The sequence below is a fragment of the Miniopterus schreibersii genome, assembly GCF_964146895.1.
Source record: "Miniopterus schreibersii genome assembly, chromosome: 5".
NCBI lineage: Eukaryota > Metazoa > Chordata > Mammalia > Chiroptera > Miniopteridae > Miniopterus > Miniopterus schreibersii.
This window is the reverse complement of record NC_138106.1, coordinates 65,288,544-65,307,400: the sequence shown is the minus strand read 5'-3', so window position 1 is coordinate 65,307,400 and position 18,857 is coordinate 65,288,544. Positions and strand designations below refer to the sequence as shown.

At 40.0% G+C, this 18,857-nt stretch overlaps 1 protein-coding gene across 24 annotated transcripts in view; it reads left to right on the top strand.

The window, feature by feature from the left end:
* Positions 1-18,857, top strand: part of ABI3BP (ABI family member 3 binding protein) — a 213,298-nt gene that overhangs the window by 174,791 nt on the left and 19,650 nt on the right. For all 24 annotated transcript variants that reach the window (XM_081137863.1, XM_081137873.1, XM_081137874.1 and 21 more), the window contains 6 exons: positions 3,909-3,986; positions 5,496-5,600; positions 8,528-8,656; positions 9,396-9,464; positions 11,146-11,355; positions 16,378-16,486. In XM_081137863.1, coding sequence (XP_080993989.1) covers positions 3,909-3,986; positions 5,496-5,600; positions 8,528-8,656; positions 9,396-9,464; positions 11,146-11,355; positions 16,378-16,486 — 700 coding nt within the window. The remainder of the gene's footprint in view (positions 1-3,908; positions 3,987-5,495; positions 5,601-8,527; positions 8,657-9,395; positions 9,465-11,145; positions 11,356-16,377; positions 16,487-18,857) is intronic.

The following is an 18,857-nucleotide window of genomic DNA, read 5'->3' as shown; positions in this document are numbered from 1 at the left end:
ATGTGTTCTACATATTATAACCAACTTCAGAGATGCAACAAGCATGCATTAGATCAGGGGATCTCATAAACTACAGCCCCACAGGCCAAATCCAGCTCACTGTTTACTTTTGTAAACAAAGAGTTATTGAAACATAGCTTGCTTTCACAATGCAATGGCAGAGTTGAATAGTTGTGACAGACATGTGGCCCACAAAGCTGAAAATATTTACTGTCTGACCCTTGACAAAAAGTTTGCCATCCCTGTGCTAGACAATCTCTCAACTTTCTCCCTACATAAGAAAGCTATTAAGTTATGTAGCTATTATTTCATTCAACCACCATTTATTGAAGGCCCATTATGTGCCAGGCAAAGTGTAATTTGGAAACCACCTTGGCACATGTAGTTTGGAAGATATGTTCAATACCTGAACCCTAGACTCCCTTCTCTACATCCTAATGAGGTGCACTTCACTGCCCCCACATGGAGCTTGGCAACCAGAACCCAGACTCCTGTGTGAGGAATGTGTTTGAGGTGTGACTAAATATTCCAGTCTGTTGGCTGATCACCCTGAATTTTTAGCTGGGTGTTAGGATTTGGAGAAAAGGGTGAGGAAAGCAATTATCCATAAATACCAACCCTTTATGGTTACAGGAAATGAGTCTCTGATACATTTGGAAATTGATGTCCAGTTTATGATGTTTCTTTGCAAATTTTTTGTTACCATGGTTAAAAATACCTGAATTATTACTTCAGTTTTGACAATAAATTCCTAAAAGGTGAACTATGTAAATCCAGAAATTTTTGGAGAACTCTGGCCATTGGGGGCTCACAGTGAAAATCAAGTGTTGGTATTTCCAAAGCCAACTCCGCACTTGAGAAAATATGTGGATTAATCCTGCCTGAGGGAAAAAGAATTCAGGTCACAGCCTGGGCCAGAGTGGTTGATGATGTGCCAATTCCTGAGGATTCTTTCTCTGCAGTATCTCTCCTACTGGCTTCCTCCTTTCCCTCCCATTTCCTCTCAGCTACCTTTAGTCTTCACTTGCTCTCCTCTGATTCAGGGAAACAGAAGTTCACTGGTCTCCAGCTTCTGTGCTCACACTGCTACCTATCTGACATGCAAACCACGGCTAGGTGGAGGCAAGGCCCAAACTGGAGTTCAGCCTCCTGTCCCCAGCTCAGCGCTCTCCCTGAGCCCCATGGCTGCCTCTCTCAGGGCTTTACCAACGTTCCTATCTACTACCAGCTTTTATCTGTTTTACAGGCTAGAGAAAGTCCAGTTTAGCAGCTGACACTTTATTGATTTGGATATTTACATGTAAGGATCATAAGAGCATGGTGTTTCTGCCTCTATACAGAAAGTAATAAAAAATGGCTGCTTTATGTCGATTTCTCCCTTAATTAAAAAAGGAGCCAGGGGAGTTTATATCTATGGTCTTATTCATAAAGCAGTCCTGCAGAATTTTGAATTCTCTCCTAGGTTTCCAGTTCACCAGCCCGTGGCTTGGTGGATCCAGCATGTGCTTGCTGAGGTCTGCCGTCAGCCTTGCATTATATTATTCTGAGACCCACACACCGGTGGCATGGTGGTGAACACGTGTGTGCCAGTCATGGCCATGGAGCCCTCCCTCACACAGTGGTGGCACGTTAAACCACCAAAAAGACAGAGTATAAGGCTCTAGAGTCATTATAAGGAATAAGAGAAGGAAGAAAATGACACAAGAAAGATAGCACTTGACTCTCCCACTTAGGACATAGAGATAGGCTTAGGAGCCGGGCACATGTGCATCTGAATCCCATCATTTCTATCTGTGAGTCCTTGGGCAAGTGCTTCATCTCCCCTTGCCTTGGGCTTCGTCAACCATGGGACCTGGGTGGTATCTCCCACACAGAGGCTTAGATGGATCAAACCAGGTAATGAACATGTAAGGTGCTTACACAGCATCGAATCAAAATACTTTGATTTTTTAAGTGGTTATTGGTGATTTTTATTCTTTTTTAAAATTTATCTTTATCGTTGGAAATGTTACAAATGTCTCCCTTTTTTCCCCCATTGCCCCGCTCCTCCCCCCTCCTCCCCCCCCCTCCTCCCCCAGGCCCTCACTGCACTATTGTCTGTGTCCTTGGGCTTTGCATATATGCATACAAATTCTTTGGTTAATCTATTTCCAACCACCCCTCCCCACATCTCTCTGAGATTTGTCAGTCTGTTCCATGCTTCCATGTCTCTGGATCTATTTTGTTTGTCAGTTTATTTTGTTCATTAGGTTTCACATATAAGTGAGATCATGTGATACTTTGATTTTTTAAGGTTAGAAAATTTTGGAGAAAGGCTGTGAAGGAGAAAACTGAAGGCACACACAGCCTACTAGCCCTCTACAGTATATATGATACATTTTTTACCCTTGAACAATAGTGGTAAATCAAATCTCACCAAGCCAGGTCATCCCAGTGACACAGATGGAAGTATTTTCCATTCCCTGTGCTGTGCCCAGAGCAACCACCCGCATGAGTCATTTCCCTGGCCCATTACCACTGACAGTGGGGCACAGGATGAAAACCAATGAGCCATTTGTTTTCACCATGCCTGTGGGGTTAGCCACAAAATAGTCATTGACCCCAGAAACATTTTTTTTCCTACCACAAATTAGCAACAGTTAGTTCATGGCTCCATATAAATGTGCACCATGATTTTATATATTATCTTTTACTCAAGCAGCAGAGTATGAACAATAATATTTGGGTTAATAAATTAATGTTAATCATTATTATAATGTTAACAATTTTAATAATGCTAATATATAATGTTAATTATAACATTAATACTAATTATGATATTAATTTATAATACAGTAATTATAATTAATATTTTCATAAATTAATGTGGGATTATCATCTAATTTTTTACTTGCAAAGCTTCTGTTGTACATTTAACTTAATGAGATGTGGTTTGGGTTGTGTTCGTCATTGTCAATGTACTAACTAGTATATTAATTAAATGTTCTTATTTTTTAGTATGTGAATTACTATAAAATCCTGAGAGTATGGATTCTTCTTTTAGGATGAGCCATTATATCCAACAGGATATTTACGTTTTAGATCTAAATATATGTTTCTATTCATTCTTAATGAAGACTGTCAGCCACATCAGGGAAGATTATTTTTATAATGTAAAAGAAGAAGAATAATTTTAAAAGGATGAAACCTAAATTGGTTTTCTCTACCCATAGGATAGCCACCCAAACCCCACGCATGGGTAGTTCGGTGAATGGCTGAGTAATAACCACCAGATTGTGTTTGAGAAATTTAGGAGATCAAATATCACACAGAGTTATTTTCAGATCAGTTTCTTTCAAATAGCAATTTGGAATTCTAGGCCTTCCCAGGATTAATTTACAAATCTCAAAGGTACAGATCCAGTTTGTGGTCTAACCAATCTGATAGCCAAGTCCTCTCCAGAAATATTTGAAAAGTCAATCCATTAAGTATAAACCCAAACACTGGAATTTTAAGGTTTTTTTTATGGGGACAGAAGGGTTGGAGGAAATTTTTTCAAAACCACAAAATGTACCCATGAATATTGGAAAAAAACGGCCAATCACTGTAGATGAAATCCTCCCAGCGAGGCAATACCACCCAGGAAGGCCATGCAGGCAACATGGAAAATCAAGACAAAAACCACAGTTCACAATCAAATGTTAACTCTTCAGAGAAAATCACAACCAATGAAGGTAGCCCTTTGAATTGTTTTCTCTGTGCAGACAGGAGAAGCCGATTAAAACATCTGGGCACTAAATCACCAGAGTCTCTGTTCTTTACAAAATATATCTTATCACTGATGACTCCACCAAGTTTCCATAAGTAGGAACATTTAGCACATTTTTGCTATATATTTATTTATTCTTTTTTCTTACCTCGGCTCATAGGGGTCAAGCAACCACCAAAGCCATCGGGTGCTGATAGAAATGTGTCCGTGGACTCTACTCACTTCACAAAAAAACCAGGTAAGGGATAGGATGCTGATTCCCTTACTGAGCTCTGTGCTGGGCCGTAACTGCAGTATCGTTTGTTGCAGCAAAAACAGCAGCATCTGCATGGCCCCCAAAGCGCCAGAGCCATGCTAACAGGACATGGGGACTGCTAGGACAGCATTCCAGAATCTTACATTTGGAGGAATGAAAAGTGCTCTGTACAAAAATTAAACATTAATAAGAATCCCTAAGGGGTACCAGTTGAATAATTACTTTGTATCATGTTCTGGGGGCCACAATGTATGTATAAATGTTGATGAGTCACTGTGGGTTCTAGTCTTCATATTCAGGTTTTGCTCTTTTGTAATTTATTACAGTATCCTTTTGCCTAAAATGATTTATGTTTCTAATTTACGCTATGCTCTGTATTTTAGGCCAAAATCAAATGTTAGAGGGTGACTTGGAAAATCTTAGCATTGAAAAAGAACTCTGTGCTTTTTGAAAGGAAACTGTGAAACTTTCTCTGGTGTATTAATGTGTGGGCTACAGATCTATATGCTATCAGCACCCTTCCCTGCACACACGCACACACATGTACACATGTACACATGCACACATTTTCTGGTCTCCTAAAAAGTACTTAAAGCGACAGGGCATTTTCCTGGATTGTCAATTGTACGTGAAGATTTTTAAACCAACATATATTACGCAAAGAGATGAATTTTTAAGCTATAACACAGACATAAAATAAAATGTGGGTGAAGGTAGACTGCTCCAGGAACCCCTAGCCTTGCCAGCCTTTGTGCAAAGTAGATGCCTTGTGCAATTTTTAAATGTTGCCTCTTCCTCCCCTCTTTAGATAAGCCATTTACGAAAATGGACCCTTCCCCTGGGCCAGCAGCTTTGCACCAGGGCTCATGGGTGGGTGAGCAGAGTGGGTGTTGAACTTTGGCTCCCACATACACATCTCTGGCCACGTGCCCCTATGCGGTGCACAAGCATTCACAACGACCTGGCTCTCGATGGACACAGGCTTATAGCTTCTGCCATCAGGGCTCCTTTGTTGTAATGGTTTAAGTTCTGAAAGTGCTTGTTTAATTATAATTACATAGTAGAGTTTGGGGTGGGGTGGGTCACCCATTAAAGGAGAAATTATGCACTTTAACACTTTAAAACTAAAATGGTGCAAGAATTGTAGTCTCAGAATCAAAGGAGATTGGAGATAATGAGGCTGAGAAATGCTACTGTTGAGATTATATTGGAAACTAAAGATGTTAAATTCCATACAGGCTTTCAAAAGTCAGATATACCTATACATTTTTATCTATAATAGAGGATATTTTTATATATTAATGTGCTTCATTATCCCTGGGTGCATTATAGCCATTACTTTAAAAGGATATCAGCAATTATTCAGGCACTTTTCTCTATAATCTATTCTGTCATTCAGTTACTACTTATCAAAAGTTATATTTTGTAAAAACCTGTGATTTTTATAAAGTGAATCCTTATGACAACTTTATCTGTAATACAATCTCTTAGCCCCAATTCCAGGCACTCGCCGCCTACCCTTGCCACCTAGACCTACACCTCAACGAAGAAAACCTTTACCACCAAATAATGTCACTGGAAAGCCAGGAAGTGCAGGTAGGTCTGTCATAAATACATTTTCTTCTCTCTCCGTGATTTCAGTCTTACTAGCCAACCACAAGCCCTTCCCGGTCTACTAGCTCAGGCTACTGACAAGCCCTTGGTGTGTGTGGTGCGTGCCTGTGCTGGCCCTGAAGACCAAACATTATAAATAGCTTTGAGGATTCGTATCCTGATTCTGGATGGGTGGGTTGAAAGAAACCATCCTTGAGCACCCAAGCCAGTGTGTCTGCTTGGAACCAAGACAGAAGCTGACTCAGGCCCTTCCAGAAGTGGATTATTTTGGGCAAGATGTTGAAGGCTGCCAACCCACCAGGGGTAATAGAAAATGTGAGGCCCTGTCATCAGCTTATATTCTATCTTCTGAAATGAAATCTTACACATCTTGTTGAAAGCTCCCCTGTCCACCAGCCCTTATGCTGGCCCCAGTATTACGGTAGTAAGGGAAAGACTGGGGACTAAAATATTAGCAGTTCTAGGCAGTGCGACAAGGCAGGAAGAGATTTTAGAAGTCAAGCTGCCTCTCTCCTCTGCGCCTTGGCATGTGGTGTCTCCTTCCCATAGAAGGACCCCTCCCAGTCACCTGGGATACTCAGACTTCACTCTTTTCTAACTCCCCAAAGTAGTCTTAGCATTGCTTCTCTGTTCTGCTTGTCCTTGATACACACTTCTGTCAGAGCAAAGAGCAAATTGTTTTATACCTGTTTGTGCACTTGTCTTCCTCTACTAGTCTAGGAGCTCCATGGGGACAGAGTCCTTGGCACATTTTCTCTGAATTCCCAGAACCATATCCAGTGCTTGGCACCTAGAGGACATTCGATAAGTTCTCGCTGACTGAATAAATGAATGAAATTAAGAACCTGTGAAAATTGACCTGGTTCAGGGCAAAGTTTTACCTCATTTCTCTTAAGGGCTCTTCCACTGGACTTGCCAGCAAATCACAGCACGCTCCCCACCTTTGCTCCCTCTCTCCGCCATCTCTACTTCCTAGATATTTCATAGGTGGAATCAGGATCGAAGTGTTGAAGACACCTGTGACTGTGAGAGGGTTGCGGGTTTACGTGGAAGGGAACAGATGTCACTCTTTCCCCAGGATAAAAGGGTGTGTTGATGGAGAAGCTTTTGTGATGTATCACGTGCACAGTGGACTCTCAATCATTTCCCATCAGCTGGAGGACTCAGCTTCTCATACATGTTTCCAGTGCCTTCCTGAGTCAAGGCCCGGAGACATGGCTCCAGTGAGGACATCTGGTTTTCCTCATTGTAACCTGGTGTCAAACTGGATGAGTCACAGACTGAAAGTGATGCCTGAGTCTCCCCCATAGAACACTTGGGAGCCCGTGGCGTGGTTCTGCTGTAGAAAACCCGTGCTTTCTCCCATCGGTACGTGTGGCTTTCGTACAGCCCACCTTACCTGACGAAAAACCACAAACTCTCCACTTCTGAGAGCAGCTCTGGCTCCCCACCCACCCCCCTCTTGCTATCCACCTCTCACTCAAAAGGAATGGCCACAGGGAGGAGCCAAACGCAAGAAGTGCAGTTGTAAATTTTGGCCAGATTACAGAAAGTGCATCCTGAATTCCGGAATCAACAAAATGTTCTGGGTGTCCTCTGAACACACGTCTCCTCTCACACAGTGCCCGCCAGCACAGTCTGAGGCTACTGGGGGGCATCCTCCACTTGTCCTGTTTCCAGATCTGCCAAGGCCTCTGAGTCTCCCTCCCTTTGCCAGAAAAAAAGTGCTGTGCCAGCATTTCCAGATGGCTCTGCCAACTCTAAAAAAGCTCCTGCAGGACAACTTCTCCTGGTTTTTGCTCACCCTCTCACTGTGGCCCCCTCCCACCAGGACCAGGAGCAGGAGTCTGCAGGGGTTACACCAGCAGCCCATCCTCGTGACTCACCCATGGTTTCATGCTGGGCCATGTTTGGGTCAGGGTTGTGCCCCTTAACTTTTTATTGTCTGAAAATAATTCCTTTTTCCAGGAGGACTATAAAATCCAATCCAGCCCCCCCCCACACACACACTCTAAACACCCAGACTGGCCTAGACCTGGGGATGGATCCGGTTTGGGAGTCCTATTAGTGTTTTTAGTGGAGGAGACACTTGACTCTAGTATCTCAGGGCAGCACTGTTATGGCTACTAGGCCAGAATCACAGATGTTACCTTAGAAACCTTTTTCTTCTTCAGCCATCTCCCGAGCCTGCCAGTTCATCTCCAAGTCAGGCCATTCCATCTCCTTGACATCCTTCAGGTCTAACCCCTTCCATCCAGTCTCACTGCCTCTGGGTACAGGTCACCTCCCCCACCCCTGCCTGCACCACTGCTTTAGTCTCTGCTCTTCTCTCTCTCTGCCACTAGCCTTGCATCCTAAGCAATCTGATTTGATTGCTTCCTTGCTGCCTAAAAGTAATGTCCAGATCCGTGGTATGCGTGGCTCTTCGTGATCTGCCTCCCCTGCCCTCCACTCTCAGTTCTCAGGGCACCCAGCAGCACCGTTGGCTCTCACGCCTTCAAATTAAAAATACCAAATGGTTACATGCTTCCCTAACTTGGTTCTTTCTGAAACCTCTGATTAGAATACAGCTTTCACACCTACCTACTGATCACTTCTTTACTGTCACATTCTCTGTGAAGGCATTTTTACCATCCCCCTCCAAAACCCATCACCTTTCCCCATAGGTATTACTATTCCCTCCCTTCGCCCTCTCTGTGACTTTAGCCAGTTCTTTCACAATATCTATAATGAGTCAGTATTACTGGCTCACACCTCTCTCTCCATCAAGGATACCAGGTCTTTTCTTTCTCAGCCTGGCATATAGTGCCAAGCTACATGGTAAATGCTTAATAAATATTTATTGAATAAATAAATGGGAACTTGGCAGTACTCCTATAAAGCCTAACTACTTTGGCTCCACCCTTCAGGAATCGTTTCCTCAGGCCTAGGAACTTCCACACCCTTGCAGGCGACACTCAGGCCAACGGGAGCCCCCTCAGAGAGAGCAGAGACAGACAAAAAGCAACCAACAGCTCCTGCCTCAGAAGAAGATCTTGGTTAGTATATCGGTCACTTCCCACTAGATGCTTAGCTACAAAGTACTAAAAGATTTCAGATTAGGAGGAAAGAGTCTCATCTCTGGATCATCTGTTTTACTCAATTTTATGGTTAGTATGAATCTATTTAATTTTAAAATAATGCTTTTTTTTAAAATATATCTTTATTGATTTCAGAGAGAGGAAAGGAGAGGGAGGGAGAGAGAGAGAGATAGAAACATCAAGGATGAGAGAGTCATTGATAGAGCCTGCAACCCCGGCATGTGCCCTGACCGGGAATCGAACCCCGATCGCCTGGATCCCAGGTCAACGCTCAACCGCTAAGCCACACCCAGCTGGGCAATGCTTATTTTTAATTCTTTGGCATAGAATACACTCCTTCCCTTCACAGACATAGAGGGAAGTGCTTAGTTTTTCAGGAAAGGCTTCCTAAAAGGAACTAGATTACCCAACGCTTCTTACTAAATCACATGTCATTTCTAATTATACATGCATTATTTTATTAATAAGCATTAACTACTTGGTTGTAATCTTTAAAGCATTATTTGTTACACTGAAGAACACCTACAGCAAGAGATAATTAAAGGCCTTTTATTGCAGGTAATATGAATAATAAAGATGAAAATCAAAGTTGCAAGCAATTGACTAGGTGTATTAAATATTTATAGTCTTTACTACTTTTTATTGTATTGTAAAGCTTTATCTTTTGTCAAAATTGTTTATTATATTCCATTCTCAGGTAATGTAACTGACTTTAGCTCAAGTCCAACAAGAGAAACTGATCCTCTTGGGAAGCCCAGATTCAAAGGTATGTATGATTGGCTCCAAATCTCAATTTTGACAAGGCTATCTTTGGTGGGTGTATCAGTCAGCTGTTGCTATGTAATAAACAACCACAACATCTTAGTGGCATACCATAGTAAGTATTTACTTCTCATATGTGTACAAATCACCTTCATAATATTAACAAATGGGTGTCAGCTGATCTAAGATGTTCTTTGCTGGGTGGTTCTGCTGGGCCTCTTGTGAGTTGGGGACAGGTCTCTCCTTATCTGTTCATTCTGGTGCCTAGAATGAAGGACCAACAGTGACCCAGGAAAAACCATTCTCAGGACTATACAAAGTTAAGAGAGGGAGAATCCAAGTACACAACCACATTTTAAGCTCCTTCTTGTGTTATACCTACCAATATCCATTGGCGAAAGAAAGTCACATCGCAAAGCTTAAACCAAGAATTGGGGAAGTATAACCCTTTCATAGATATAGAGAATAGTTTTGAATAGTAACCTAATCTAACATAGTAGAAGAGGTATCATGTGATGCAGAGCCCAGTATTTCCTTTTGTAATATTTTGTTCTTAAGTATAAAACTTGATAAATTTTAGCATATATGTACACCCATGAAGTCACCATCATGATCAAGATAATGAATACAGTCACAACCTCCAAAAGTTTATAATCTTTCTCTCTCACTCCTCCCACCCAACCTGTAGTCCCTAGGTAACCACAGATCTGCTATCCTATAGATTAGTATGCATTTTGTGGAATTTTATATAAATGTATGAACTCTTTTTTGGGGGGTCTGGCTTCTTTCACTCAGCATAATTATTTGGATATTTATCCATGCTTCATTTATTAATAGACCACTCCTTTTTATTACTAATATTCTATTGTATAGATATATACATAATTATTTAATAAATAACTTATTTATTAAACCTGTTCATGACATTTGAGTTGTCTCTAAATTTTTTTTTAATGTTACCACTAAAGCTGGTATGACCATTCATGTACAAGTCTGTGTAGACATATGTTTTCACTCCTTTTGGACAAATATTACCTTCTATTCCTACTTTGGTGCAAAATTTGATTTGGATCTTTTTATATCTTTCATGTCTTAACTTTTAACCATGTAGATTGTAGTTAGTTATTATTTTTGTCTAATGATTCTAACACCTATGTGAGTTCTAGGTTGGTTTCAAATGATTTATTTTTCTCCTCATTATGGGTAACATTCCTGTTAATTTCACCTTGTTAGTTTCTGGATATGTTTTTTTATTCCTAAAATACTTTTTAAATTTTGTTCTGGGTGTACTTAAATTACTTGAAACCACTTGATCCTTTTGAGTCTAGCTTTTAATATTTATTAGGTGGGGCCAGAATGTGTTTAGTGTAGGGCTTGTTATTGCCCATGACTGAGGCAATACCCTTTTGAATACTCTTTTTCCATGCCCCATAAATTATGAGGTTTAAACTATGCTCAGGGAGAACCAATTACTTTTGGGTATTAGCACACACTAAACTATTTAGAAAAGTAAATTCACAGTATCCATATCGTGTATCCTAGAGACAGGATTTTCACATCTCTGAACCATTCACATCCTGCTCATAACGTGAGACCAAATGTCCTCAAATAATTATATTTATTAGTTTACCTCCCCCACCTTTACTCAAAAAATGCTAAATGTCAGAGCCCTTTCTCTCTCCTAGGTCCTCATGTGCGATACATTCAGAAGCCTGACAACAGGCCCTGCTCCATCACCGACTCCGTCAAACGGTTCCCCAAAGAGGAGGCCACAGAGGGGAATGCCACCAGCCCACCGCAGAACCCACCTTCCAACCTCACTGTGGTCACTGTGGAAGGATGCCCCTCATTCGTCATCTTGGACTGGGAAAAGCCACTCAATGACACTGTCACTGGTAAGACCATGGCATAGGGCTGTTACTATTGTGGAAAGCTTTGATAATGCACTGCTTTGGGACTACAGAACCTTGAGTCAAACTGTGGGTCCTGTCTCAGGAGTAGTGAGTCCTAACAGAGTTCTGCTGTCCCTGTGCACATTATTGTCGAAAGTGTCATGATTGGAAGAGATCATCTTTGTCCTGGTTATGGGCTCCCTGTCAATTTAGCAGATCTCCCTAGGTTGCATCCTCTTAGAACTCAGATATATCTAGTTTTTTCCATTACCAAGAAAATTACAGATAATATATGAGAAGTTGCCACTGCTGATGATATTTAAATCAGTTTTCCTTTCACCAACCCAATTTCTAGATGGACCTAGAACTTTCAAGCAGGCTAAATGTTATTTCAGTCATTTAGGGTACATGTTTTAAAAATTCTATGCCCGATTTTCTGCTCATCTCCTGAAATTTTGACTCTGCTATCCACCCATCCACTTCCTCTAAAAATTACTGTGAAAATAAGAAATCCTGAGTCATTCTTTGAACTTGTTATATGGGAAATTAATTCTCTATAGTAAACAGGTTAATAAAACTAGAAAGGAGGAGAAAAGACTAATGACCTAAATCAGCTCAAGAATATAGCCACTGCCTGTGGTTCCCAGGGACTTGCCTAGTCCTGCTTTACTTGGGACTGTGCCCTTAGATGCTAAGTCAATATCTAAAAACACGTAGTATCTAAACTCTAAGTCAACACCTAAAAATCAATCAATCTCTATTGATTACCTACATGTATTAAAAAGTTCAAAACTCTCAGTCCATATACTGCGCTAATAAGGAGTTCCTGTGATAGTCTGAGGCTTAGTTCTCACAAAACCAAATGACCTTTAAAATTTGATTTGCTTTAAAGATGTGGACATCAAGTTGGAATTGGTTAATCTAACAGCTCTAATACAGTGATTTTCAACTGGTGTACCAGAAGAATCTTTCCCTTAGATAGTCAAAAAAATGACAACAGCCAACACAACAATAGCCATCCAGTGCGAATGAATCAAAATTATACCTACTTTTTGTCAGATTGGCAAAAAGTATATTTTTGGTGTGCCGCAGAATTTTAGTACAGTGGTACCTCGATTTTCACCGGCTCCGTGGAGGAACATTTCCGGTGACTAAGGCCGTGAACCCGGAAGGAAACGCCCGGTTTTCAAACCCGCCTCGGAGGCGGAACAGGCCGCCGGCTTCCGCGAGGGAAGGCCCCAGGCCCCGCTGCGGGCTGTGGGTGCCTCGGTTTCCCAGCGTTTCAGGACGCGCTCGGTCTCCAGAACGGGTGACATTCGAAACCCCAGGCACCGCTGTAATTAGTTTATGTGTGCCATGAGATGAAAAAGGTTGAAAATTGCTGATCTAATACTTCTAATACGTATTCACTTGTGTATGTCAATTATAGCTGATTTAATTTTTTTTTAAAGCCGACGAATTTTCCTTTCTGGTTCATTATGTAACATTTTTAAAACTTATATAAACTTGTGTTGTAATCTCAAAGTATTCTAACCAATTACTTTTGGAGCATTGTTACCAAATGTTAATAGGCTGCTTGAGATCTTTCACAAGATAATGAACTTACAATAACAATTTTCATGTATAAGGACCACATCTCTTTAGTTGTAATATTTTCTACATAGAAATAATTCTGTATTTAACCATTACTCATCTAGTCTGTATTTAAATGTTGGATAATATATCCTAATGTCCTTTTCTGTTTGTTTTTTTTTTCCATTTCTGTTTATTTTTACATTATTAAATACCACTTGATTTCAAATGTAACCTTTCATAAACCAGAAGCTCAGATAATACAGAAATTAATTCTCATGTCACTGAAAATGATATGAAAGGAAGGAATTCAGAAAGATAACAGAGTGAAACATGTTCTGTATTCCATGAGTTGGCCTCTGTCAATAATCTTAATTTACAGACTCCTATGTATTCACCTCTAGTAAATACATTTAAATTCATCTGCTTCTACATGTCCCTTCTACACTAATGTAGAAATAGGTGACCTAAGAAATCGGCCATAGCCTGCTTGGGTCGTTGGCAACTTAAAGTTAAATTGGTTATAAGGTGTCGCTTTGTGATATGCCAAGAGTGTGCTGGCATAGATTTAAATCCCAGACCAGCTGTGTTCTAAATATGGAACTTGAGTATATAATTAGCCTCTTTGAACTTCAGTTTCCTTAGTTGTAATGATACCCATTGTTATCAGTTTATCCTGAGGATAAAATTAAAGGGAATGAATGCAAAGCATAGGTCAGCAACTGTTAAATTAATGTTTGCCAGGGGATGCAGTAGCAGGACAGGTAAAAATAGTATCACCATTACTATTTTCATCTCTATTGACCAGAGTGATGTCCCCAAACTTTATAACAAGTCATTTTTTCTATTAAGTGAATTATCTCATAATAAGGCAATAAAACCCTTGGAAGGGAAGAAAGACCAATTATTTAGTGTTAGTTCTTTATAGACTTCCTTGTATATTTACTGTTAATAAAATTATAAACAAAGTCCCATGTATGAAAAGAAGGAATATAGGCATAAACTTAAGAGACTGTCTTCACCATCTGAAATATACTCAGAATGTGTCTACAATATTCATTCCAAAATTAATATTCCATTTTTATAATGTTGGTGGATTTATTAAAAATCTATTATTGCCTAAAATATTAAAAATAAAAGATATATTTACAAAGCCCAAAAATATACATTCAAAAAGCCAGAATTGAGAGAAGTTTTTTGTTTGTTTTGTTTTTTAAAAATATATCTTTACTGATTTTAGAGAGAGAGAGAGAGTCATTGATCGGCTGCCTCCCACATGCCCCCGACTCGGGATCGAACCTGCACCCTGGGCATGTGCCCTAACCAGGAATCAAACCTCGATCTCCTGAATCCTAGGCCGATGCTCAACCACTGAGCCACACCCGGCCGGGCCTGAGAGAAGTTTTAATACCTGTTTAATTACGAAGGTAACTTCTAGATTCATTTTGAAAACTACGGTCTTTTAGGACTAAAATAGTATTGAATCATCTTTTAAATTTTGAGTCAAAAGAAACTTAGAGAAGATGTACAATAAGAGTTTCAGGTACTGAAGGGCTGGGGTAATATTAAAAAGAATATTATGCAGTTGATGAGTGCTCCAAGCCAGCGATGTTTTCTGAAGGTAGTAGCTTTTATGCATTACCAACTGGAATGTCATATAAGTTGTCCTTTTGGTAACTAAGCTATACTTCAATCTTTTCTATTGGAATCTTTCAAATTTTTGTGACCCTATTTTCAAAACAGACTAATTAGGGATAATAAAAGCAACAATGACAACAGGTACCACCTGTTGAACCAACAGGCACTGACCATGTGTTCCTAACTCAATCCCCACAAGCAGCACTATGAAGAGATAAAATATATCTTAAAAATATATCTTTACTGATTTTACTTAAAAATATATCTTACTTGAAACTTTACAGATGGGAAAACTGAAGCTAAGATGAAGGCAACTGGCTTGGTCAGTCTCTTTCCATCAAGCCACATCGTTTCCATTTTTAAAAAATCAATTTTACTTCCATTTTAATTACTAGTAAGTTTTTCTAGTAAATATCCACAGCTGAGGAAAAGATGTAAAATGGACACATTTGAATTCAGGATCCTTCCCCTTTCTCCCTCTCCACCCTCTTTTAGAATAGAAAACCAACTGAAATGGAACAAAAAGAGTTGGGAAACAACAAAACCAAACCCAAAACATGTGGGAACAAAAGAGCCCGAGGGAAGAATACTAAATACCAGCCATTGGTCCCTTAATAGCTGCACAGATGTATCCAGATACAATGGCCATTGCCTAATATTGAATTTTTGGAAGAATAGTAAAAAATTATTCAGAAAGTGTCATTCCATGCTCCTTTTTAGATTTTTAAAATATAGCATTAAAAATCCTTCCCAAATTAAAATTGGTAATTATGAGTCTCCTGAGTTGCTTGATGGTTCCCTACCTTTGGTCTCAGTGCTAATAGCAGGAATCCCCAGGAACTTGCCAGCTCCTCTGCAGCCTTCCCACTTTCCCTGCCACCCACCACTTGTGTATTTCCTTATATTGATGGAGCTGATTTTGAATGGAGGTTTTGTTGTTTGGTTTTTGTTTGATTTTTTTAATCCTCTGTATGATCTTGTCACATGCATTAAACTAAACCCCAACCAAGAGCGAGGAAGACCAATGAACAAATTTGTAAATTATGTTTCCTATTCTGAAACTCTCTCTTTTGATTAGCCCTGCAAGTTCATAGAAACAAGCCTTTAAGTGAAATTTATGCAGATCTCTGTTCAGACTTTAAGGCTATAGTTTCTTTTTACAAATACAAGGATAATTATCAAAGGGGCATATTTAAGCAGTATGTACAAAACTTATGTAACTTATGTAAGAAGTAGATTTAAAAATCCCATAATTCTATAAATCAACATAATGAACTGTAGGAAAGTATAGTTCATTGGTTAACTGTCATTTGTTGCTGTGGTTTGAGACTCAGAAGTTTTTTGCAGCAGCACCACATAGTCAGCGGCCTTTTCCCCACAGAGCTCCTATTCACGCCCCCTGAGACAGTGCCTTCCAGCAACGGCAGGCTGACCTGCCGAACAAAACCACAGGCACCAGCCTCCAGGGCTCCCACAGGAGCGTCCTTCATCTTCCCAGCTGCCAGGCCTTCCCTGCTCTGCTAGAGAGAAAGCAGAAATGCTCTATGAGCAACTCCCCAAAGGCTTTGGGACCTTTGTCATCCGCTAGCCATCCCAATCTGGATATTGCTAATGTATAAGATGTATACGTAATGTATGCATAATGTGTAATAATGTATGCATAATGTATGCATAATACACATAATGTATAAGATCCGAACTGCGGTCTGAGTTGCTTATTTTTATGAGAGTGACTTTATTTTGCTATTAGCTTCAAGAACAATTAAATCAGCCAGAACATAAAGATGGGTATTTGTTGGCTTTTTCGCTTTTCAGAATATGAAGTTATATCCAGAGAAAATGGGTCATTCAGTGGGAAGAACAAGTCCATTCAAATTACAAATCAAACCTTCTCCACAGTAGAAAATCTGAAACCAAACACAAGGTAAGCCACCAGTGCTATTACAGGTGAATTCTGAGAGTGCAAAAAGTCTGAACGGAGTGGAATGACATCGTCCCTCTGTGTCTTCAGGGAGGGTCTAGTTTGCATTTCATTCTTTAGCTTTTCGTACACAGCACTTGACACCTCTAGAGTCATGTTTTGCAAATATGCAAGTTATTGGTGGAGATACAAGAGCTAACAAGATGGTCTTGTAAGCTAACAGTATAGCTGGGAACATTGAAAAATAGAAGATCATTAGTACCAAATGTTGATATTAAATACCAAAATTTAGAGAAGGAAAAGTCTGTGGACCAGTGACATGTGGAGTATGCATGATATAAACTGGATTCGAAGTAGAGAATAATTTAGCTGGCATGCTGGAAAGGGGAGAGCCGGGAAATAAAAGCCATATGCTAAATGCAGGTGAAAGTTTACAACAGTTAATGCTTAAAATAACTAGAGACTAGTCCCAGTCCCAGACATAGCAATCCTTTGCTTAGGGGGTCTTTTTATCATAGACAAATGAGAACAGATTGTTGAAAAGGGATATAAATAATATTAGCATTGTTCTATAATAAACAACTTTTCTTTGTATCCTTCATTACACAGTGATACCAGGTTGTTTATATTGCTGTAGAGTTTTGTGGTTCCTTTATAAATATAAAATACCCAATATTTTGTCAGTTCATTTTATTATTACAAGAAATATAAAGGCCTTGGACATTTCTAGAAATGCAGTAAGGTTTTCTATGTTTTGTTTTACCTGGCTAAATCGCCAAATTTAGCCATGTCAAACAAAACAAAAATCAGGGAGATTCTTAAATGGATACAGCCAAGCATTTTCTTAACAAAGCCAATATGCTAAATGCAGTCCTGGACTGAATTTTACTCTCTGTGGGGAATCAGTTTCTTTCTTCAAACTCGAAAACGCTGTTTCATAAACTATCTATGCTTTCAGTTTAAAAAAAGAAAAAGAAACTGGCATCTTAAGTTATAGTACACCAAGGAACATAAGAGGGACACAGTCAGGAATTTTTCCAGAATCAATGTTTCATAGCTCGATAAAGTTCCTCAGTGTTGAAAACGATCAGCAGAGGTGAAGCCTGAAACTCCGGCATCAGAGGCTTTTTTCATAAATTTTACCTCCTGTATCTTTCACTGTCATCAATTGATTGAATTGAATTGGATATTGATCATCACGCCCAAAAGAGCCTATTTTGGCTCCGACAGCCGGGAGACAATTCTAATCTTTTCAGGGGAAAAGGAAGCATCTATTTCATTATAGATTGTTTGCTGTATGTGAAACTGATCCAATTCTGCAAAAATAAGACTTTTCCACAAGCATTTTTTCTCAAGTTTTCTATGATGACTTGTAATATGGAAAATTTTGTAACTGCTGATGTTCTTAAAGGATTTAAGTTAGCCAAAATAAGCATATATTTCAGTAACGAAGATCTTGGTTCTGTTTTCTTAACAAGATTAACAGTGACAGAGCCTATTTTTACCATAATATATTTTAAAGAAAAAGTAAAAAAGAAAATTCATTTAATTTGGACTTTTTAATACATGAATTTGGGCTTATGGGACTTAGATGGTTTCTCTCTCGTTTCCTGCTTTTCCCCCCCCCCCCCCCCCCACTTAATAAAAATGGGCTGTATAGTGCACAGGAAGTGTATTGAAAGACATCCAATTTCTAAATGATCATTGTGTTCCTTTTCTGAAACAGGCTGTCCTCAGATCTCACAGTGCACCTATTAGCTATAATCAGAAGTAGCACAGTTATTCCAGTGACATTTTCACTGTGATTTGTCTATAAAAGGTTTGCATTTCCATTCAGCTAACATTTATTAAGTACCAACAGTGTGCTCAGTGGTGTGCTTGGTGTTGTGGCTACAAACATGAAAAAAACATGGTGCCTGCTCTTGAGGAGCTGGAGGCTGGGGGCTCGGCAGCTAACTAACCGATTATTCTACACAGTGGTGAGAGCTCTAGCAGAAGCAGGCCCAAGGTGCTACGGGAGCCCAGAGTGGGTGGCACTTCGCAAAGTCTGGGGAAATTAGGGAAATCTTCCTGAAGAGCCTGGGCTATGCTTGAAGGATAAGTAGGAAGGAGCCAGCTAGGTGACTGTCTTAGGGGAAAGCAGTGTCAGAGAGAGTAGCACGTGTCCGTGCAGAGGCCCAGCACGGAGCGGTCGTGGGCAGTGAGCAATACAGTCTCACCTGTGTGAGAGGTAAACGTGGACGGGAGCAGTGGCAGAGAGAGGTGGAAGCTAGGTTGTGCAGAGCTTTCTATGCCAGGTCAGGAAAATGGGTCAAAAAATGGGGAGACCTTGGAGGATGGTAATTGGGGAGGGATGTGTTCTTTCATTTTAGTT